This window comes from Triturus cristatus, chromosome 1_1, assembly GCF_964204655.1.
Source record: "Triturus cristatus chromosome 1_1, aTriCri1.1, whole genome shotgun sequence".
Lineage (NCBI taxonomy): Eukaryota > Metazoa > Chordata > Amphibia > Caudata > Salamandridae > Triturus > Triturus cristatus.
The window spans coordinates 770,622,086-770,647,171 of record NC_140579.1 but is presented as its reverse complement, the minus strand read 5'-3'; the positions used below and the strand labels follow the sequence as shown (position 1 = coordinate 770,647,171).

At 42.2% G+C, this 25,086-nt stretch overlaps 1 protein-coding gene across 1 annotated transcript in view; it reads left to right on the top strand.

The window, feature by feature from the left end:
- Nucleotides 1-11,878: 11,878 nt before the first annotated feature.
- The window catches only part of LOC146871055 (uncharacterized), a 145,682-nt gene continuing 132,474 nt past the window's right edge, over nt 11,879-25,086 (top strand). Inside the window, exons 1-2 of the mRNA XM_085646128.1 lie at nt 11,879-11,894; nt 19,630-19,741. Coding sequence (XP_085502254.1) covers nt 11,879-11,894; nt 19,630-19,741 — 128 coding nt within the window. The remainder of the gene's footprint in view (nt 11,895-19,629; nt 19,742-25,086) is intronic.

Below are 25,086 nucleotides of genomic sequence, written 5' to 3'. Positions count from 1 at the left end.
CCTATTCCCGGTGGCAATATAATCACCACCTTGACTATGTGCAGCACATTTTACAACAGCCAATTGTTTAGGCAGCTGTATCGCCTCAAGCAACTTTCCAACCACTTCTGCATTCTTAATGGGAGTTCCACTCGAGATCAGGAAACCTCTTTGTAGCCATAGTTGGCCGAAGTCGTGGACGACTCCAAAGCCATACTGGCTATCAGTTATCACAGTCACTCTCACACTCTTCCCAATCTTGCATGCTCTAGTCATTTAACGTTTATAATCACAAACTTACAATGCCGTTTGGCATGGTTTTTGATAACCGGACTTCCGTGTGTTTCAACCGCCCAGTTGTTAAATTCAGCGCCATATGATGTTTGAACATTTCAATAATTTCAGCCCTATAACGTTATGTTCTATACTCATATTATTCCCCAGAGCGGTGCCTCCTAACCTGAGCAGTTGCCAGGCGGGGTGAGGCACATACCCAGATTTATTCGGGTGAGTGACAACTTAATTATTTTTTCCTATTTGTAATGATGGCTATATGGTTGTCCCTGTACACTCAACGGTACTCTTGCACAAACTATTTATTGAATAATTTGCAGTTATTGACCGATTTTCAACATTTAACCACTTTGTTAGTCTGTTTAAAGTGATTACTGCTGTTTCTTTTATAGGTATTCCCCTGTACCGAAAACAAGGTCCAGGTTGTATGTTCAAAAATTCTTTGTATCTTAGTCACAACATTAATATTTGCAGTAGCGTTCTGGTCCTGACGAAAGCTAGGATACAGTGTATCCAAGAGCTGAAACATGTTGACCAGTCTTTTCCAACACAGTTATCCTTTCAAACTGTTACAGCACTGTCTTGTTTTATTTTGGTATCCAGGTAGCACTTCATTAAAAACACTTTTGTGCCTGGTTAACCAATTTTAACTAGCACATCTCTTTATCACCAGCACTGCATACATCAACCCCTATCAGTTACCCGATGGTTCCTTCGATCTAATCAATACATCAACAGATACATTTGGGACACATTATTGAACCGATATCTACGTCCATCTGGTAGAACACGGTTCTCTGGTGAAGTTCCCAGGTTCCCAAATGATGAAGCGAGCCACTTGTTGTGGGTGATGGGAATCTTTTTCATACATACATACACATACCTATTGATATATTTGGCACTTCATAGACAGCAAATAAATCGGGATCAGTACTTACTTAGTGGTTTTGTTACGGTCATTCAACCCCCTTTTTTGACTCACAGTTTCTTTTTGTATACATGTGTTGACTTGGGGATTATAAACTGTTCGAGTCTTTAAACTACATCCCTTAGACCCCTACTCTTTGCGAGATATTTTTATTAGTTGCTCTAGTCAAAGCCACAAGTTCTGCTACTTGGGCTGATTTCACTCCTTTCAGATATGATGCTTCTATTATTGCTGCGACTGTGCATACTGCATACGCTGCACTCAGCACTCCTTCATCTGTTCTCAAACATGACCCATCAACGAACATCACAAAATCACTTTCTGGCAAAGGTACATCTTTTATGTCTGGTCGTGGTTTTGTACAAAAATCAAGTACATCCAGACAATCATGATCCACTTCATCTCTTACTTCCACAATCTCAGCATCAGGCAACAAAGTTGGAGGATTCACATTCACACATCTTGCAAGACTCACATTAGTGGCACCCAATATAACCTTTTCATATTTAGTCAGCCGACTATGTGTCATATACTGAGTACGACTCCTTGTCAACAGAATTGCTACATCATGGGGTACAAACACTTTCAATGGATATCCCATCACAATTCCTTCACTCTGCTCCAAACTTCGACATGTTGCAGCCACCGCTTTCAAACATCCAGGTAAACCTACAGCTACTGGATCTAGCATTGATGAAAAATATGCAATTGGTCTTCTCATTTTTCCATGTTTCTGGGTCAACACAGAAAGTGCACATCCATTTCTCTCACTGCAATACAACTCAAATAATTTTTCATAGTCAGGCATACCTAATGCAGGTGCTTCACACAAATCATCTCTCAATTGTCTAAATGCTGCCAATTCTTCTTTGTTTAATACAAGGGGATCTTTCACATCACTTCTCGTTAATCGCACCAAAGGCTTTGCGATCAAGGAAAAGTTACCTATCCACTGACGACAGTACCCAACCATTCCCAAAAACATTCTCACCTCTCTTTGAGTCATGGGAGCTCTCATTCCTTTTATTATTCTGATTCTGTCTATGGTTATTTTCCTTAGTCCTTTCTCAATGTTATGTCCCAAATACTGCACTTCCTTCTTACAAAACTGTAGTTTCGCTGGTGACACTTCAAGTCCTCCATCTGCCAAATGATTCAGCAAGGCCATTGTATCTACCTCACATGCTTCCCGTGTTTTTGACGCTACCAAAAGGTCGTCAATATATTGGACCAATACAGAGCTTTCTGGCATTTCTAGACTCTCCAAAGACTTCTTTAATAACTGATTGAATATTGAGGGGCTTTCTGTATACCCCTGTGGGATTCAGCACCATGCCAAAATACGCTCACCAAAACAAAATGCTAAAATTTGCTGACTGTCATGATGCAATGGGATGGAAAAGAAAGCATGACACAGATCAATCACCGTGTACCATTCTGCATCATGGGAAATCTGATATAAAATCACTGATGGATTTGGTACAATGGGACAAATGATACCACAATTTTATTTACCTTTCTCAAATCTTGCACTATCCTAAATTTCCCATTAGGCTTTTTCAGTCCCATTATCGGTGAATTACATGGACTACTCATTATTTCTCTCAAAATTCCTGATCATTTTCTCTATCACAGGAGTTACACTTTCAATTATTTCAGGTGTCAGTCTGTACTGTGGAACATTTGGATATGTTACTCCTTCTTTTACAGTTATTTTGACTGAATCTACATTTCTCATTAGTCCTACATCTTCTCCAGTGAAATCCCAAACTTCTGCTTTTACAGATTTTCTCAGTTCTTTAGGTAATTAGTCTGGGTTGAATACAGCATATGTTTCAGTAACTTCACTTTCTCTGTTAGCTAGGGTCGTCTTGTACAAAGCATCATCATCTGGTGTTTCAAAAGCTATTCCATCCGGAGTACAAAATATAGTGCAATTCATTTTGCACAACAGGTCCCTACCTAATAAATTCACAGGACTGGAGTCACACACCACAAAACGGTGCATTTCTGAACATTTCCCTATGCTAACTTTCACTGGTTCTGTAAGATATGTCTTAATTTGTCTGTTGGACACACCAACTACTTGGATCGTTTCATCCGAGAGAGGAAGATTCTTAACACCAGCTGATCTAACAGTTGATCGAGTAGCACCAGTATCCACTAGGAAAGTAATATTTTCATCATTAACCCTCCCATCTACAAAAGGTCCTGTCTGGTCAACTTCTAGAGTTGCGCCAAGTATGCACTCTTCTTCCTCCCTTCGGCACCGTCTATAGCTCTCTTCTGCGTCACTCTCATCGCGTTGCAGCCAATACTGCGAGACAGCGCTAGCGCGTGGCAGCTTATTTACCTGTTCTTCATTGTAGAATCCCGATTCACTACTATACTTCTGTGTGTTTCTGCTCTGTGGAAAAGGCGGTTTTGGCACCTGATTCTGGGGGGGGGACAACTTGCTGCTGTTGCTGAAGTTGACCACTCACCTCATGCTGCACCTGTGGGTTCAATGATGGATTTTCATTGTTAGTACTCGGGGGAAACTTACACTCGGATTTCCAATGCCCTATCCTGCCGCAATTATGACAAGGAAATTTCTTTTTAGCTTCTTCAATGTTCCCTTTGTACTTCCCATTATGAAATTTTGGCTTGGTCCCTGCTTGTTCCACCAATTGTGCTTCCTGTCTCTCCGCTACCTTTACCTGTGCCCACATTGCCTTCTCCTTTAACTTCCGCTGTTTTGCTTCAATTTTATCACTGAAGTATTTAGCATGTCTCAATACTTCATCTATTTTCTTGTTTTTCTTGTTTTGCCAATCTACCGTATTCTGTTTAATCATCTCACTGATTTCTGGACGTAAACCATATACAAATCTGTATACAAAATGGCTCAAATCCTTTTCACTCAGATTCTCATCTCCGCTAAACTGCTTAAAAGCTTGTATTAGCCTCTCGCAATATGCATGCACTGACTCTTTACTTTCCTGGTGTGTTCGATCAATTTTTACCCAGTCTTTCTCTTTAGGGGCACTTTATTTTTCAGAAATACCATAACCTGCTCATATTTCTTCATTCCCTCGGGGTCTGGTGCTCCTGTTTTAGGATCCCTAGGATATTCCTTGTTTGGCCAATTTATCATTAGCTTGCACTCTGACCATAGATCTGCTGGTACAATTATGTCAAATAGGCTATTCAAATCAATCCATAGTACTTTAGACAATTTCACAAATCTGTCTACCTGCCTGTACCACTCGACGGGCTTTTCGCGTAGTCGAGGGAAATCATTCGTAAAAGACAAAATATCCTGTCTCATCCATGGGACATGTACATATCCTCCTCCTGGAATCTCTCTCATAGGGCACTCTGTCACTACCTTCTCCTTTTCTCTTACAGGAAAGGCTGAAAATGTCTTATCTGAGGCATCATCTCGTTTTCTATACCACTTGCTTCTCCATTTATCCACGTCTCCCCATTTTCTCAGCAAAATGATTATGTCCTTAATTTGACCTATTCATCCTGAGGTGTTCATATTCTCGAAGTCCTTTTCAGTGAATTCTACTCAATATGGTTTCTGTAAGGCTTTTACCTTTTCAATATCAATACCCATTTCATTTGCTACTTCTTCTAACCTTTCATGCAAATTTTTCGCTCTCCAGGTCACACTCTTGCACAAAAACAATAATTCTTCATCCTGATAGGTTTTCAATTTTTCTGTTGGGATAGTCCCTACTATTAATTCTTCCAATACCATTCGTAACTTGGCCACATCAATTGATTGGGATTCCTTGTCTTTCCTCTGCAAGCTTCTCAACCATTCACTTAACTCGTCTGTTGATGGTCCTACTGGTTTTTCTATACTTCCTTGTCCAAAATCTTTTTGTGTTTCTGACACTGTCTCTATCATTGTCATACGTCTCTCTGCACAATTCTGATCTACAAATTGATTGTTTGTAAAATTCGGTTCCATTACACTCATAGTCTGCCTCCATGGATTCTCATTCTGACTCACTCCTGGTTGTTCTACTGGTTTATTACTTCTATAAGGGACTGTCAAACAATGCTCACTGTCCTTCTGTTTGTCAAAAATAGGCATTACTGGACCTATCGTTACTGGAACAGTTACCGCTTCAAGATTCTTAGTCAATTCTCTTATTTTCTCAGTTAATTCCAGTGTTGTTTTCGCTAATTCTGCAGAATTTTCTCCATCTGTTCTTCCTTCCGATCTCTCTTCTACTTCCCTGGTAACACTGTTTTTACTCAAATTCTGTGATTCTGGTTCCGATTTTATAATTTGCATCGTTTCTCTCATTGGGGCACTTGGAGTTAACATTTCTGGTTCTGGTCGATACGGTGGTGGATTTTTATAGAACATATCATCATGAACATCATACTCAGACTCATTCGCTCCATACCCTCTCGACTCCACATTATGCCTCTTTTCTATACACTTTCGTCCTTCATTCTCTCCTACAGTTCTTACAGGGAACACACCCTCAGTCATACTCGCATCTCGCCATCTTTTCATTCGATCACTATGCGTTTCATGTCCATATGGTCTTCCAAACCAGTACCTATATCCTCTACCACTTCTTTGTCTTTCTCGTTCATGCATTTCGTCTTCCCATTCCGTCAAAGCCTCAAACTGTGTCGGTCTAGGTCTTGGTTCCAAATTCATCATCTTTTCCCTCAAATTTCTCAAAACAGCCAAATTAAATGAACCATGCTCTGGAAAAGCTAATACTCCATCGTCCTTTGTATATCTCACCCAGTTATCCAACCAAATACAAGTATGATACCCATATTTCGCAATCATAAAGAATGCGGGGGTTTTCGGTGGAGGAAGTAACTGTCCTTCCCTAGTTTTAACTGGTTTGTCCTTCTTAAACCACTTCTTGATTCTCCCTAACCAGTTTTTCTTTTCTTTCTCTGGTGGGTCGTAATACATTTTCTTGTCTTTCGCACAACGCTAGTCCCTCTTTACAACTGTACCGCTAATCTATCCAATCACAGCGTGACTTCACACTAACGCACCAATTCAGAGCGTCCACGTCACTGTCACAGTCCTCAAATCCCAGCGCAACTCACACTAACGCACCAATAAGGAGCGTCTACGTCACCCTGTTTCCTCCAATCCTAGCGCGGCGTACACTAACGTACCAATCCGGGGCGTTTCACAGTTCTGACCGACTGTCCAATTCCAGCGCGGTTGTTCTGACGTCAGCAACTGCTGCGGCAGCTCCTGCTCCTGCTCCTGCTTCTGTCTACCCCTCCTTTACAAATCTGCTCAATAAGTTCTTGTTTCAATTTCTACACTTCTGTTAGTAACAACATAGAAACTATTGTCCGCTTCGCTAACCAAAGAACAGCAAAAAGACCTTTCTCACGAGAATTCCGTCTTTCCCGAGAGCAGCGCTTACCTCTGCCCTACTACGGAATAATTACTTCCGTTGATAAAGTAGCACATCCCTCTACTTCACCCTTCTAACAAGCATTAGCTAATTGTTTCTCTAGCATTTAAGACACATAGTTGGAAACCCAATGCTCCTGAGAAATAAACCTAGAGTTTCGCAATCAACCCAAATGCCTTTGAGGTCACACTCGTTCACACTAGAAAAATGTAGTACATTCACACAGAATCCTATCTTTCCCGAGAACAGCGAACAGTCTGTCCTGCTACAGAATTATGTCATACGTTAACAAAGCAGCGCTTACCTCTCCTTTGTCCTTCTAACAAGCTCAGAGAGTACCTATTACCTTTCCAGTGATAAGCGTTATCGGAATGCCAGTTGGATCCCTGGTACCTAAGACGAGAATTTCACAGGTAACCTTCGCTATCATACACACTTCTCTCACACTGTAAAATGTCTCTAATGGCAACACACGACGATGCTACCGGATCGAACCCAGACAATGCGTCGTGCAACTTCAATTGTCACACGTTTCCCCTGTGTACCTACAGGGCAACAACAATTCCGTCTTTCCCGAGAGCAGCGCTTACCTCTGCTCTACTACGGAACCGTTACAGACTTCCGACTTCCTACATCGCACCAACCTCTCTATTCTACCATAATTTATAGTAAAATCAATATCAAATGTATCAAAGTTTGGGCATCCGAGTTCGCTGATTGGACAATCAGGGATCATCCTTTTTAAGTTCTCACGAAAGTGTCTCTTGGGTTATGACCCTTGTCAGTTCCAGTTCACACAACAGTCTTTGTTCGGAATATATTGCCGACGTCCCAGGCTGTCCTTGAAAGGTACATGTTCATCTGGGGTCAGGTCCGGGCCATTGTGTATCTGTTGTCAGCGCAGGCGCACTTCACCCAAGCCTTATGAATTCAAGAGAAGCCCCTCTATGGTCCGCAACCCCCAAGCCTCTTCCTTGTAAATGTAAAATAACACTGCGGCTCCGGGAGGCAGCTGCGGATTGAGTTTATGAGCTTAAGCTGTACAACTGTCAGCCCCGGTTGATACGAGTGGCAGACTTGGACCTAATCTGTACCTCAGACACTCACACTGCCCCAGGTGAAAATAGCGGGCAAGCACAGTCAAGTGTCCAAAAGGTAGCAGTATGCAGGATTCAGGACGACTTGAGATGATTTACAGGTCAATTCCAAGAAGATAGTAATTTAGGGACAGCAAGAAGCCTTGGTAATCAAGAAGATACAGCAAAACACTGATTTGAATCTAGGAAATACATGAAGAAGAACAGAAACTGGCATGTAACAGAGAAAAGCAGCAGAGTAGGCCGAAGGAGATGATGTTGGAGACACTGGAGAGGGCCAGGAGGTCATTAATAGGAAACTATTGAAGTTGAAAGTCTTAAAAAATACTGTTGCAGTGGAGCGCCAGGACTGGAAACAAACATAATTCTAAAACCTTGAAGTACATACGGTATATAGTGTTCTTGTAGCTTGGGCATGTTTGATGATCAGTGGTATTCTGTAGGTGTGCACAGTGAAGACTCTGTCAGCTAGCACTTTCAAACGGGATCACTAAGGCAGAGTCTTCCACTGCTCCTGTCTTCCTTCGCCGCCCTTAAACATGTGGGGTATTCCCCTTGAAACTCCGCAACTCTGAAGACTCGGAATACTCATTGGGTGATGTCAGAAAATTCTCACTTTGTTCAAGGAAACTGAACTCTGGCTTTCATGCTTGATTACTCAGGTACTCTGACTAACTTTTCCACTGCCCCATGACTGTTTAGATCTTCTTGGCTGAGGGAATTGCTTCAGCGTGTGAAGGTATTATATTTCTTTCATCCATTGCACATGTATACAACACCCTACAATTAATGGCTTCCTGTCAGCTCTTGAACTATGATAACAACCATTAACGCCCTCTGTAGCTTCTGTCCCGGGGACTCTCTTTAGCTCGTAGCATTATTGCAGCTCTTGGGCTGAGGACTCTATTTAGCTCCTGATACAGCGGAAGCGGTGTAAATTATATGTAAACAATAACCTAAATTTACCCACCATAACATTTCACAAAATAATAGAGTTTGGCCCATAGAAACTCAATAACCACTTACAAACCATTAGATCCTCTGATAGATTTATTTATTTATTTATTTATTTAAACTTGTAACGCGCAACAGCTACCCACAGTGGGTTTCCCGGCGCAGAGGGATAGACTAAAGAAGAAAAACGGACCATTGTTAGCAGCACCCTGAGACAATTAGATACCCATGCAAATCAGCAGAATAAGAATGTTTTAAGACGTTTCCTGAAGGCAAGAAAATTAGTCTCAGTTTTCAAGGAGGAAGGTAGCGCATTCCAGTATTTGGGGGCGCGGTGGGTGAAGGCCCGCCCTCCCATTTTAACCAGTTTAAATCGAGGAATGACAAAGTCACAGTTAGCAGACGATCTGAGTGTTCGATTAGGTATATAAGGTTGAACGAGGTTATGCAGATACATTGGAGCCGAGCCCTGCTTGATTTTAAAAAGATAGCATAAGGCTTTAAAGTTAATGCGGCTAGGGATCCTAAGCCAATGTAAATCGCGAAGAGCCTGCATAGCTGATTGTCTTCTCGGGATGTTACAGAGAAGACGGGCAGCAGAGTTCTGAACAACCTGGAGTTTATTAACAGTGGCCGCATCAGCACCAAGGTAGAGGACATTTCCGTAGTCCAGGCGAGAAGTTACCAACGCCTGAACAACGGTTCTCCTAGTAGATGGAGGCAGCATCCATAGAATTTTCTGGAGCCATCGTAGAGTAGTAAAACAGATGGTGGCCACCTGAGTGGCCTGCTGTCGCATGGAGAGTTTATCGTCTACGAGGAAGCCAAGATTACGGGCCACTGAAGAAGGTTGAGGGAGAGGTCCCATCTCGCAAGGCCAATGTTGAGGGCCCCATAGATCTTTCTTTTTCCCGAAAATAAGAATTTCGGTTTTGTCACCGTTTAGCTTAAGGAGATGCCTTTGCATCCACCCAGCTATACGGGACAACCCAATTTTCAAAACCGATATATCGTTGCTTTCGCAGCTGGAGAGGGAGAAAACAATCTGGGTATCATCAGCATATGAAAAGATGGTCAGCCCAGCGTCTTCTGCTATGGAGGCAAGGGGTCTTATATAGATATTAAACAGCAAAGGGCTGAGTATAGACCCCTGAGGAACGCCATATGCTGATGTGTAAGTGGAAGAGGAGGCTTTCGCGGAAAAGACCTGGAAGGTGCGCTCACTTAAAAAGGAGGCAATCCATGCTAAAGCTGGACCGTCCAGTCCCAGGGAACAAAGAGAGCTAACAAGAATGGGATGAGACACAGTGTCGAACGCCGCACTTAAATCCAGAAGGATAAGCGCCGATGTTTCACCGCGGTCGACACTGTGTCTTAAACTCTCTGTTAACCCAAGAAGGGCGGTCTCAGTGGAATAATTAGCATAATTAGATCTTAGAAGAAGAGTTAATAGGGACTGAGGTAAATCAGAGACAGCTGGCACTCCCTCATGAGGATCGGTAATGAAGAAGTGTCTATCCAACAATAATAACCAATAATCAATGCACTATCAATAAGTCATCAATAAAGAACAACAAACTCAGATTACTTATCAAGGTACTTTCATCTCAATCTTATTAACGGAATGGTCATACTGCTAGATATATTTGAAACATGTGATGAACAGTCTTCAAATGTAATACAGAGAATATCTTAGCTCGATAACAGTTTGCGCAAATACATTCAAAATCAAATGCCTGTTGAGAGGGTAAAGAGGGAGTGAGAAAGAAATTAAATATATTACAATTCAGAATATGCAATTTCAGGAATCATACGAACCAAGAATCGGTTGCAGATTTTCAAGAGCGAGTCAGGGTAACTAGAGCACAGTGTGCTATAGTCAAGGAAATCAAACCCTTCAGCTCAAAGGTTTTAGCCTGCACAATTTCACTGCATGATAAAATGCAGGAAGGAGTCAGGAATGTTCAGTTCAAGAGGAAATCAAAGTGCAGACCGACCCCATGTCGGTGCTCAGGAGTTGCAGGAAACAGCCGGCCCCCACACCCTTTCACATCGGGCAATTATACCTCGAAATGTTCTTAGTTCCATCCCATAAAGTATCCTTAGCTCATTTTTCACACTTCTCATTGGGCAGGTCGCTCATGGTGTGATCGTAGAATGACCATTTTCAATCCCAAATCGTGCAACACCCTCACATGATCCATTGTTCTTTGTACAACCATCCTCCTAGAATATGATAAAGTATTTTCAACTAAGAAGCATAATCGTGATTTCTCTCCACGCAAATATTACTACTGCAGCAAATCGTTATTATCTACTCAACAAATATACATTTTAAGCGGAGGAAAATATAGTTAACATTCTCTGCTGAATAATTGAGTCAGCCTTTCTAGTGAAAATGAAATAATGAAGGACAAAACACATTACTGAGGCTAGCAATGATAAATGTCACAATAGAAATTGGGCCTACACTGGAAGCAACACAAACCACCATATTGCACAATGTAAGCATATTCCGTTAGTTTAAGAGTAAAGGTAATCTCATAAGTGTGAATGGCTCATCAAAGCAATCTAAATATCTCATAATGTTCACTAATAATTTATAATACCATTCTGCATTTTTTCAACGTTATTCTTTAAACGCACAAACCATGTTTATCTAACAATATAATGTTAGTCGTTTTTCTTAATCATGAAAGCTGAGTCTCAAATCTATTTTATTAAGCAAAAATAATAAAACATGAACCCTTCTGCATGCTTTTATGATGCAGTTTTTTAGCTTCTCCCAAGATTTGACAAGAGACGTTAAACGATTTCATGAGTACGGTTTAGTCATTTTTCATGCAATGATCAAGAATTGACCAAGCAAAATCATTTAAAAATAATCATGCTCCATCACTCCTGATGTCCGTCAAATCTCTGCATCCATCAGTTTACTTGCTCTCCTGGGCCCACTGTCTTTTTATCCTGTAGCTCCTGAACTTCTTTCCGCATCTCAGCTCCCTAGACTGCGTATGGCTTCCCTGAGCTTCGTGCTCTCACTGCAGTTCCTTGCTAACTAGTAGCTTCTGGAATTCCCATCAGCAGGCGTGGCTGGCACAGGTAAGAGCGGTGGGTCTGGGTGAGGGCGGGGCAGAGTAGGGCAGCTGACAGGATAGATACAATAAAAAAAAATAATAATAATCCGCTTTCCTTGAGCTCGCCGCATTGCCGGCTCAGCGATGCGGCAAGCGCAAGGTAAGTGATTTTATTATTATTTTTTATTTAATATTATCTATCCAGTTGAATGTCGACACCTGCACATCAAACTAACCCTACCTAGAGCTCCTAGCTCTGCTTGCAGCTTCTGATTCTGCCTAAAGGCATTTGCACTCCATGCACCACTAGACATCTATATAGCTCCTGAAGTAGGGGTGCTTCCTGCAACTCCTGTTTCTTGCTTCTGTGTGCTCTTCTCACATGATCTACAACTGCAGGTACTTAACCTTGTTCTCACTGCACTTGTGAATCCCATCCGTATCGGTGCTGCTTCTACATAATCTAGTGTTCTTGCAGCATCAGCCCATGCTACAGCCCAAGATTTTCCTGTAACTTTTGGTTTGCCTGCTACTCTGTTTTGAGGCTCTCCCTGCAGATCCTCGCTATCCAGCAGTTTTGGTCTCTTTGCAGCTTCTGGTATGATGGATCCCACAAGTTCCTGAATACCAAACAGCTTGGGGATTCATTTCTTATGTACATCCCCCTTGCAGACGCTGTCTTTCTCTCAGCTCTTGGTCTCCCTAAAGCGTCTGTCCTCCTTCGAGTTCCTGAGTTGATGGATCTCTGAGAGACTTGTGCAATGGGGGCCCAAGTGGCCCTCATGCATAAGTCCTTCTGACATCTCACATCAGCCTGTGCCATGCCTGAATAGCCCATATCGTACTGTTTTTTGCTTTAGATTCTGGCAACTGTATGTATGGAATATGCTTACCTCTGTGCTCCGATCACACATGGAGTTGCGCTACTCTTAATGTCCTGAACATGTACATCTTCTGAATCAGAAGAGAATGGCATGGTGCTCAGAGTGTCAGCAAGGCCTGACAGAGGTTTCATATCTCAAATTGACATTCTGCTCTAAACACCTGAGTGAAACGAAGGCGGGACACATGTCCAAGGGACCATAGAACTCTTATGAGAATTGTAAATGGTGGTGGCCATCTTAAATGCTTAAATAATAAGCTCCTCATGGTCCACAAAATCCTTGCTGGGCATTCACAATACATAGTTCCTGCCGACAGAACTGTGTAGGCAGAATGAAAAATTTCCTAGTAGGCACAAAGGAAAGTTTCAATTCTATTTAGGACACGGAGGCGAGGATTATGCTCTACTTTCTTTATTTTCCATCACCAGCAGTATTCAACTTTAACAGAAAAAACTCTCTTTCCCATGGAACACCGGGAAAGGCCAATCACAGAGGTCAACCAATATGCAGCTACACACGTCCTGAAAGGCCTGGGCTGCTGGGATACCTCCTCTTTCTTGACTGCGACCATCCGGCCTTCGTTAAATTCAACTAGTCCGTTTTAGCAGGCTCGGATCCTACAAGATGCCAAAGGATATGGAGATGAATCTAAACTTAACACCAAAGCTTACAGAAGGAACATAGTACATAAGGAAGATTACAACATTATGAAACATCCACATGTCAAGTCGAAGTGCAAACTACTGTCTGATTAAATACAATAGTTTACCAGTGGATAAACACTGACTCATACTTATACCATACGGATTGCTGATCTATGGCTGAGGGTGGGTGATGACTGAATCCTCAAGAAACCCAGGGCGTAAATAATCCTCGCCTCTGTGTCCTTAATAGGATTGAAACTTTCCTTCGGGCCGATTAGGACATTTTTCATTCTATGGCAGGACCGGAGGCGAGGATTATGCTCGTTCAAAGCTTGTCCACCACCAGGAAAGTCATGTCCATGACTGGTTTGAAATAGAACCTTTTAAACATGGAGTCTGATGACCAGTCTGCGGCATTGATAATATCTTCAAGGCGTGCCCCGAGAAAAAAGTCCTTGGAGGCCATTGCTCCTCTGACCAAATGAGCACCGAAGTGCGAAATGTCAATGCCTGCTTCCTGCATGACCCATCTGATCCATCTTGCTATGGTGGTAGAAGAGACAGCCTTGAAGGGTTTCCTAAGAGATATCAGTAACTCTCCATGGGGATGATGTTCATCTGTCATACTTCTAAGCCTTCAGGCAACGCACACCACACAGTTATGGTGCCTATCAAAAGCCGGGTACGAGATCACCCTGGAGTCCGACTTCGTGCGGCGGGAAATTTGGAAGGTGACCCCTTGAGGAGTAAAAAGACGGCCGTGGATAACCAGGGCTCTCATGTCAGAGACTCTCCGACAAGAGACCAGGGGTAGAAGCATGGTAACTTCACCGATAGCTCCTTGCGGGATAGGTACTTATTCGGTTGCCAGGACTTAAAAACAGATAACACTTTGTTGACGTCCTACAACTTAGAATATTTAGGCAGAGGAGGCAGGGACAAGCGAATGCCTCTCATCAGTTTGCATACGAACTGATGTTCACCCACCGTGGTACCCTACACTGGGTCATGGCCCGCTGAGATTGCCGATCTGTAAGAATTAATCGTGCGGTATGCCAAACCCTTTGAAGCCACAAAGGCCAGGAAGTTCAAAATGTGGACCACCTCGCACCCCATGGGATCCTGATCTGGACCAAGCTGATCTGTATCGGTTGTTGTGCCATCCGCCCATGCTGCTGCCAGGATGTTTTGAGCTTCTCCTGATAAGCACCGGAGTCTCCAACGTTGCCGCAAATCCGCCAGGCCATTATGGGCATCCGATTCTGCAGGATCAGGGGATGAGGCTCCCCTGAGGATCGCGGAGAATCATCCAATCTCGTGGTAGAAGGATCGGAGAATCCCAGGAAAGTTCCAGAAGAACTAGAAACCATACGTGTGATCTCCAATAAGGCGTGATCAACACCACCTTCGCTTGCTGCCTGTGGACCTGAGCTAAGAGGCACATTATTATGGTGAACGGGGGAAAGGCGTAACCCGCCTCAGTTGACCAGTCCTGAAGGAAGGCGTCCGTGGCTGCCGCCAGAGGGTCCGGCTTCCAACTGAAAAACCTGGGAAGCTGGTGATCCAGACAAGAAGCGGAAAGATCCACCGAGAAGGGGCCCCAAAGGGCATGCAACTGCTGGAAAACTCTGGGCTCCAGTTGCCAGAGGCTCACATCCGACCATACCCAGGAGTTCCTGTCTCTCACCACATTGGATGCTTCCAGAAGGTATTCCGCTGTCACAGAGACATTGTTCTCAAGGCAGAGGGTCCAGAACTCCTTGGCAATATCCACTAGCACCTTGGATTTTGTGCCACCCAGGTGGTTTATGTTGCGGACAGCAGAACATTGTCCATCTTGAGGAGGACATTGCAGCTGACCTTAGGACACAATAGGAGGCCTACAATCCTGGTGACTTGCTGGAGGGAAATGGTGGTTCTTGCCTGTGTTCTCCTGAGCTCCCGATGAATCTTCGAAACCTTCCTGGAAGGGAGACTTAACGTCTTGTTGACTGAGTCTATAACAAAGCCCAGGAGCGTAGTTTGCTTGGCCGGGATGAGAAGGGACTTCTTCTCATTGATAACGAACCCGAGTCCCTGCAACAGCGCTACAGTCATTTGCAGTTGGTCTGTAAGCAATGCGGGAGACTGGGCTAAAGGGAGGAGGTCATCTAAGTATATGATGAGACGGAAGCCCCGAGCCCTGAGGTACTCTATTGTGGGCTTGAGTCCCTTGGTGAAGCACCAAGGTGAGGAGGACAGACTGAAAGGAAGTGTTGTGAACTCGTAAACTTGCCCTCTTCACTGAAACTAAAGAAACCTGCGGTGCGGTGATAAAATCGGGACAGCCAGGTATGAGTCCTTTAGATCTAGTCGTACCATTCAGTCGTTTTGGCGCAGGAGGTCGCGCAGCAGGTGCATCCCCTCCATTTTGAAATGGCAGTACACCAACCAGCTGTTGAACTCCTTTAGGTTTATTACCCAGCGTTGACCTCCATCTGTTTTGTCCACTAAGAAAATGTTGCTTAGAAAACCCCTTGGATGGAGGGAAGAGCAAGCAATCGCCCCTTTGTGTAATAGATCCTGTACCTCTTTGTCTACTAGGGCATTCTGGGCTGTCGTAAAGACCTGGGGACGGGGGCGGGACTCTTGTACGGGGTCCCATAAAACTCTATATGAGTCGAAAGTGATAGCCTCCCAATTGTTCACGAATAGTGCCAGCCTACCCCCTACCTGCAACTGGGGGTAAAGAGAGAGTCTCACCTGATTGGGTCTGGAAATGACCTCTCGTTGCACCTCTGGAGCCTCTGCCCCTGTTGTTTCTCCTTGACTGGAAGAACTGTCTGGGCAGCTCTTGCGTCTTCTTGAAGCCTCTGGCAGGGGCTTGGGTGTAGAAACTGCCAGTCGAGTGCCCCCTGCCACGGCCAGCCCTGATGAAAACCTTAGGGTGAAACACCCTTTTTATGGAAGCCTACACTTTATCCAAAGTGGTGAAGGTTGAGATGAACTTAGTTAGTTTCCTTGACAAAAGGTTCTCCGAAGAGTCCCCCGTCAGCCACAGCACCTGCCTCTGAGGAAGCCAAATCACCAAGCTTGGGGTCCACTTTCAGCAACAAATAGTGCCTCCTCTCAGCCGCTAGGGCACAATTAGCATTGCCCCGAACACCATAGCTGGGCCCAGCCTGACACGGACTCAGGAGAAAGCTCGGAACCTGAAGCTTTGACCTCCTCCGCAAGATCCAAGATTTTCGTAAGTTGGCCGCCAGCGTCCAAAAGCTTGTCCGGGCAAGCTTTCCAGGACCTATCAATCCCCTTTTTGGGATCGTGAATATATTTCTGAAGAAACTTGGCTATTCTAGCATCTATTTCAGGTGTTCCCGCCACTTTGCCCGCATTCAGGCTCAGACAGGACCTAACCTCCTTTTCATGAGCATGGGCATGAGTTCCTCCGGGATCAGCATGTCCGGTGGAGGCTCCACACCACTCGTGGTTTGTCGCTAGGGCCTGGAAGGGACCAGTTCCTCAGTAGACTTGGTAGGGGAGTCATCACCTTCGTCATCCCCCCCTGAGGGGACAAGGGAACCACCTCATCGATTGCCCCTAGAGGCTCCAGAGACGGGTGCATGAGGAAGGCCTTCTTAAGGCGCTCGAATGCGCTCGAATGCCCCCAGGTCCACCTGAATAGGAGTAAGCGATCTGGAGACTTTCAAAGGGCCTATGGCCTCCGCGACTGCCTGGTGGATGGAGGTGTCCACATCATTGCAAAACTCATCATCTAGGGGCAGGACCCTATGTACCAACACTGGCCGTTCACTCAGCACAGAAATTTGGTGAACCAGTGGTTCTAGAGCTTTGGTGTGCCTGAAAACCCTATATTTGGGCTGCGCAAGCGCAGCAATCTGGGTAACAAGGACCCTAGGGGCTTCTCACCAACTAATCAGGGGGGTAATAGTGTGCATGGGCCAAGCCTCACTTCAATGACAGCCTTAAACATGCACTCGACTTAGAATTGCATTTGTGCTAAAGACACCTCTACCAATCTGATACGGGCGTCAGGCTGCTTCAATACAGACCCGTGTACACACAGGCATAAAGGCTTCTAGGCGCGGGCTGCAGCTCGGCGGGTAAAGCACTGACAGGAAAAAACCTGACAGGAAGACGCACTCCCGCCGAGCAACGAGACGCGGGTTGCGCTACATGGGCACCATCTAGCGGCCATCAGCACTACCGCAGAGCCTGCAAGGACATGGCCGCGTATGGAGCGATGAGAGACACTCCCGCCGCTGCTAAGAGCGCGGTGAGATCGTCGCTGATAAGGAAAGCGCTTGCACTTCAAGGAAAAAGGCAGTACACAATACAGTTCAGCAGAAATTAACAGTATCAAGCCACAATAGCCAGGAATAGAGAAATCGACTTACCTGCTGGTGAAGCAGGAAAAGAAAGAGGAGGTATCCCAGCAGCCCCGGCCCTTTCAGGACATGTGTAGCTGCCTATTGGTTGACCTCTGTGATTGGAATTTCCTGGTGTTCCATGGGAAAGAGTTTTTCTGTTCAAATTGAATACTGCTGGTGATGGAAAATAAAGAAAGTAGAGCATAATCCTTGCCTCGGGTCCTGCCATAGAATTCAGAAACTTTGCAATCTGTTCTTTGTGGGATTTTGACAATAGACTGTTGATCATAAGTCCTATTCTGGCACAATGCACATGTTAAAGGATATAGACTTTTCACTTGAAAATTATCCAGGAATTTACAGAGGATTGTAAACTCATATTTCATTTATTCGTTTTACAACATGGCATCCATTAGGAGTAATCTTATCTTGTAGTTTGTTTCCCAAGGAGACATCTATTTGGATTATGAAATAACTTTGCACTTCTTGCTTTTCAAAGGAAGTCGTCCTTTGAGGATTACCACTCTATGTAACATCTGTTTGTTTACATACAAACATTTGTTTTGGGTCAGGCCTTTTTTTCACCATTGAACTGTTTGTGTGTCATTTATGCCCTGCTTCCACCAGTGACAAACGTTTATTTCCAGATCTTGTTTTTAACTTCGTTATTTACTAAAACTGTAGCTCCCTGGCCAATATTAACAAGCTGCTCGCTCATTTTATCTGTAGCAAACTGAATCCTGTGCAGGCACTGCCTCTAAGCCAGGCAACCATCATTTAATGATGTTGTGTGTGGTTTTATCATAGCTTTACATTGCAAGATTGGTAACATGTTTGTTCCAAACCTGGCGGCCATGATGGAACTTTAACACTATGAACAATACAGTTGCAAAATGACCACACACTGCTATGCTTTATTTTATTTCTTATTGCAAGCATATGCTTGCCATGCATTGTTTTGAGTTTGAGTATGTATTTTATTGAGGTTGTATAAGGGGGTGAATGCAAAAATGAGTCAATGGGTGGATAAAGGATTCATGAGTGCAATAATGATTGAAAGAGTGCATGTATGTGACTTGAGGTCAGTTGTATGACCCTCTTTAGCAGTCGCAAACCGAAAATCGGTCTGTTTGGGACCACTAAAAAGGGTTGTGGTACGTAACCTATTACAGACTTGCAAAATAGGGTCTGCTAGTCACTATTAGGAAGGGGCGCGCCTTTAAGGAAAACGGGATGCATTTTAAAAAAGAAAGTTGCTTTATTTAAAAAGCAAACATATACATGGTGGTCTGCTGTCCCCAGCAGGCTACCATCCCAGTGATAGTAGCCCATTCCCAATGGGTCGCAAATTGCGACCTGCTTCCTGAATATTGATGAAGTAATTAGTACATTCCGTTTTGCAAGTCGCAAATTTCGAGTCACAAAAGATCTCAATTTACAAACAGCAAAACGGAATGGTCATACATCTGGTACTTAGTGCCAAATTAGTGCCTACACATCACTCACTCAAGAAACACATTCATTTATAAGCTAGACCTACTAGCATTGCCAATGCTTGTCTTTTATATTTGACATGTTGGTATGCACACAGGTTAAGGGATAAATGATCTTTCCATTAAATCCTTTATCAATTTCTCGCACGCAGATTTTCTTGCTTTTTGCATATTTTTGCATATTTAATATTAAATACTTGCAATTTTACTTCTTGTGGGGACATTTAAGTACTCTGTTTTACTGTTCTGCTGTTTGACTGGTTCATTAGGCACATTATCCTGCAGTTAACAGAAGCGAGCCAGTGTTATTCTTAGTAAAATCTTTGTGGGACTTTTTGTTTAGGCAGTTTGGAAGCTATGTTACAACTGGCACCAAGACTGTGATCTTCGTCGCCGCAAAATCTAGTATGTGAATACACATACAGGAATGTAATAAATAATGCTGTCTGAAGTTTTAGACACCAGGTAGCTCTATGCTTACAGACACTTTGAATTTCTTTCTAGGTTTCTTTCCTGTGGGAGACACAGCGGTAACGTCTCATGAATCTCCTGACCACGCAGCTGTGTTAGTGGAAGATGATGGAACCGGACTTGTGAAGCCACCTAGGAAGTTTAGGTATTTTGGTGAAAATCTAAACCTATGTGATTTTCCTGCACTAATGACTAATGCACGGGCGCAAATTTAGTGCGAACGTTCCCAGAATTAACATGTATTTAACGGTTCTGCTCCAGGAAATATCAGGCAGTGGTTTTCTCTTACTTCCTGAGTTATGCTGTCTGCACCACTAACTTGAGGAAATTCTGTATTAACTGTATGCCATTTAGAAAGTGCTATCGCCTAGAAACTGACACACAGCTAGGCCTAGTATGAGCAGAGGTTCAAGATAGGTTCCCCTGATAGTGGTTAGGATAAGACTGGAATGAAATAATAGCAAGAACATCTACTAGCACTGTGCACTGTTCACTGGGTTTTAAACAAAACCTTGTAGATTGACCAATACTTTGAATGAATCAACAAATGCTCAAATTAAATTCATTCATGAACTGTATTGTTTACAAACATCAATTTCGCATCCAAATCATAAATGAAAGCATGGATATCTATCCATCAAAATAGTCATGAATTTCAACAATGTTCACATAGTTTACAACATATATATTTCATAAACATTGCATAACAAAACATGAATAATTGTTCCATGTGATTCTTGTGAAAGCCCGATGCATTTTGGGACTATATCGTCCCTTCCTCAGGGGCCAACCTATAAAGAAACATGTGATATTACTTTTTTGATGATATATTCAAAAATGATACAGACTGCCACATAAATGAATTACATTACCCAAATTATCTACTAGTAACACATTTTCTTGCTGCTAAGTGATAACTCTATAAATGATCAATTATATTGCGTCTATTGTGTTAAAATAAAAGAGTGAAGTTAATAATACACGTAGTACACCCAACGTGAAAAGAATGTAAAACCAAATGATCTCACTAGAAAATACCTCTTGTCAAGAATCTTGTGACCTGGCTTCAACAAGTATCTGAATGAAATAAAAACAATGCTAAATCGAGAAACAGACAAGTGAACAAACATTCCAGTCTCCCCATCAATGGGGCTATCCCAATAGTCACAGAAGCTCACCTCCTATTTTATAAAGGACTCCGCACATTTGATGCTTATATCCCAATGCTAGAAACAACAAAAAACATCTATCAATATGTTGCTCTGGGTGCGTGATACTATGAATTTCAAAAAAGATTCCAAAATCTCACCTTATCAGGCTACTAATGTATCACCCAATGAGATGAATATCGCAAAGCAAAGCTCCCTGCAACAACAGAAAAAGTGATCCCATGAGAACTAATCCTGTCTTAAGGTTACCGAAAAGTCATGTCATTTACAAATGAACCGGATCACACCTTACCACTAATGGAAGCCGTCTATCATTGTATGTCCGTGTTGAAAAAACTCTTCAGGTTGCTGGCGGAAACTAAGCATTTTATATAAAGAGCGTGATGAAAAAGTAATGGAAATAGGACGAAGCCTATGTTTCCAGAAATGGCGTTCTGTCAACGTCCGAGAATAGTGGCGGGATGATAGAAAAAGAAAGAGGACTGTGGAGAATATGTGACGAGATGACAATTGCTGTCGCCATCTTAAAAGAACGGATACCGCCTCTAAACAGAGAGAAATACTTTGTGCCAATAATTCATCCAAGAAATCGTTATGAAACACATGCGGTAAAACATACCCGAATGCAGAAAAATATGCATTTTTAGACTCATACATACATACAAGACACTAATCTATGTGTAAAAAGTCTAAATATCTAACTCATACCATTAAGAGGACGGATACTCCAGTAGTCACTTAATGAAATCAATAGAATAATTAAAAGATTTAAAAAAAAAAAAAAAAGTCTTAAAATTCAAAGTCGTGCTCATAGTGACACCACCACCATGTGTTAAAGTGTGTATTATTTAAGATGCTCTCTAATGCAGCAGTAATATGATTCCATATGTTACATAGCCAGGTGTGTGTTACAAAAAAACAACTCATGTCTGGTCGGTCATTCAACCCTAATGGGATCATTGTGTCTAAAGATTTGATCCAATAAATTTCTCTTTGCACTGGTGTCACAAATTTCACAGCATAGATTAATAGTTCACTTTGCATGAATTAGTGATACAAGAGCGTAAGGCCCGCAAATTCAAACGAGATGAACAGGATTACCTACAAGGCAGAATACTTACGTTCGCAAGACGATTTGACACCTTAAAAAAGAAGTATCCTGGGCAATACTTGAAGCCAGCAGTAGTGAGCACAAGTGAATCAGAGGCAAGTGAGAGTGAAACATCAAGGGACATGTGTGGCATCGAAAGGATGATTTTTTTTTAGAAGAAATGAGGTTGATAAACCTAGACAAGACCCTAACAAGGTGGGGCGGCCGAGGTAGAGCCGCAAGCCAAGGCCGAGGAAGAGGGACAAGAAACTCCTCACCAGCACAAGAAAAACAAGAAGGGCCAAGCGAAAGAAAGCAGTATTCAATGCGCAGTTGCAAGTAGAAAAAATCAACTTGATCGTGAATATCCCACAATATCAACCAACACAAGATGAGATATCAGTTTTAAACAAAGGCTTATCATTCTGTCCGGAGTCGCACTTCAACTACACACAAACACGAATAGACCTGTATAAATACACCAGGAAGCTCAAGCTGGTGAAAATACATGCCAATAAGGAACACAAAATCCAAAATTTAAATCAGACTGAAAATAATGAAGATCTTGCGATGACAATAGATCAATTGTCAGATCTTAAAAATATGTTTGACATCTTATATAATTTGGAGGATGAGGTAATGACAGAGGAAGAAGTACTGGAACATCTGGATATATAAACAAATAGGAGACCAGAAAGTGGAATAAGGAGAAAATTGAAATATTGCCCTGCACTGTCTCCAGGTAACAAAATAGACCTGTTCTATGATGCAATAATTGAAGAACTGGAAAGAATGCCACAAACACGTAACTTAAAACACAGAGAAAATCTAACAACACAGGAATGAAAAGCAATTGACAAATTGGTGGATAACAAGGAAATCACTATTAAGCCCACCGATAAATGGTGAAACATCGTGATAATGGACACATGTGATTATATCCAAGAGGCATTAAGACAATTAAATGATGTGGGTAACTGCTGTAGATTGCAGAACAATCCAATAAATAAAATGACAATGGAACTAAATTCAAATCTCCAATTGTGGTTTGAGAAACAGCTCATCAATGATGAAGAAAGAAAATTCTTAACAAAAGATTTTCCGGTGATACCATGTATATACTTTGTGCCAAAAATTCATAAGACTCTGATCAATCCACCAGGGAGACCAATAGTCTCCTCCTGCAAATCTCTGTATGAAAATCTGTCACAGTATGTGGATAAGTTTCTAGCGTCAATCGCACAGAGCATGAGCTCGTATCTAAAAGACACTGGAGACTTCCTCAGAATTCTAACAGGATTAGTATGCAACCCAGAATACCTCTTGGTTATAATAGACGTTGTTTCATTGCACACATCAATTAGATATGACATTGGTCTAACAGCGTGCAAATACTTCCTAAAACAGCGGAACATATCGGAACTTGAGCATACGGAAATGCTTCTCAGTATGAGACAAATATGCTTAAAGAACAATATTTTTCTGTTTGATAAAGAACTCTTCAAGCAAGAGTGTGATACAGCCTTGGGAATTTCATTTCCCCCAAACTATGCCAACATCACCATGGGATGGTGGGAAAGGACCATAGCGTGGAGTGCAGACAATCAAGAACACCTTGATCGGGTCATCTTATGGGTACGCTATATAGACGACCTGTTTATAGTTTGGAATGGAACTGAACTGGAGTTTCGCAAATATTTCTCCAAACTTAATCACAATCAAATTGGATTGGAGTTCACATGTACAACGCACAAGAAAGAAATTGTTTTTTTGGACACTAAGGTCTATATAGAAGATGCGAAACTACAATCAAAGCTTTCCCGAAAAAAGACCGCCACCAACAGTGTCCTGCACGGGACAAGCTTCCACCCAAAACTGTTAATAAACAGCATCCCTTTCGGAGAATTTACACGCATGAAGAGAAATTGTTTCAAAGAAGCAGATGCAGAACAAAAAATTCAAGAAAGCAAAAAAGATTCAAAATGAGAGGCTATAATGAACGAACACCCAGAAAATTTAAACAACGGATTGATAAAAAAGCAAGAGAAGAGAGCTTAATTGAAAAACCGAAAATCACTCAAGATAACGTGACACCATGATTTATGACCACGTACAGTAAGGAGAGTGGAAGAACTGTAAATAAAATGAGGAAGTATTGGCACATAATTTCCGGAGACCCTGACATAGGCAAAATGATAGGCACTAAACCAGTGGTGACCTATAGGAAAACAACATCACTTCAAGACCTACTAGTAAGAAGTTATTCAACCTAAGCAACACACTAATTGGCTATTGGACCAACAAAAAGGATTTAAAAAATGTAACTCATGCAAAGCCTGCAAAATAGGAAAAAACATGACTGCTATTTTTGAACCCAATGGAAAATCTATTGTGATCGATCAGAACATCACCTGCACATCCAAATTTGTAATCTACATTATAGAATGCAAATTTGTCATGAAATACATTGGCAGTACCACATGCATGCTTAAGAAACGTATTCTTCAGCACATACGTGCAGCGAAACACATGAGTAAATGTCAGAAAGGTGACTGTAAATCAATGGTTTACTATGGGATTAAAACGGTACCCCAAGGATAACGTAGGGGGATAGAGTCAAGATGGTAAGACAAATGGAATCACGTCTCATTATAAGACTCAGGACTAAGACCTCGAGAGGCATAAATAACGATGAAGAACTTTATGTACACCTTGATGAAGAAATGTTTCTTTAATGTAAATAGTTTGGTAGCCGTTTTGAACTAATATAATATTGTAGATACATGAATGGTGTACTATACCCAAACATTAAGGTACATGCAAAGTGAACTAATAATCTATGCTGTGAAATTCGTGACACCAGTGCCATTTAATTGATCATATAAAGCGTAACAAATAATGAATGTCTATAACACCAGGTACATACCTGACCTAAAAGATTATTTACAAAACAGCATGTCACTCAAAAAAAAAGAAACAGGAAACTTGGCTTAAACAACGCTTGTTAAAAACATTTACTTTGCGTAATGATGAAATCGTGGAGAATGAGGGTAGACATACATTTAATGTTCAGATAATTAAAACCACAACAATAGCAACATTAAAACAAATATGTAAAATAATAAAAACGGGGTATATCCCTTTTTGTGTTCTCTAAAGACAAAACCATTTCTTATCCTAATATTTACACTTCTTCCGGTATAATGTAAACAAAACATTAGCCTAATTAAA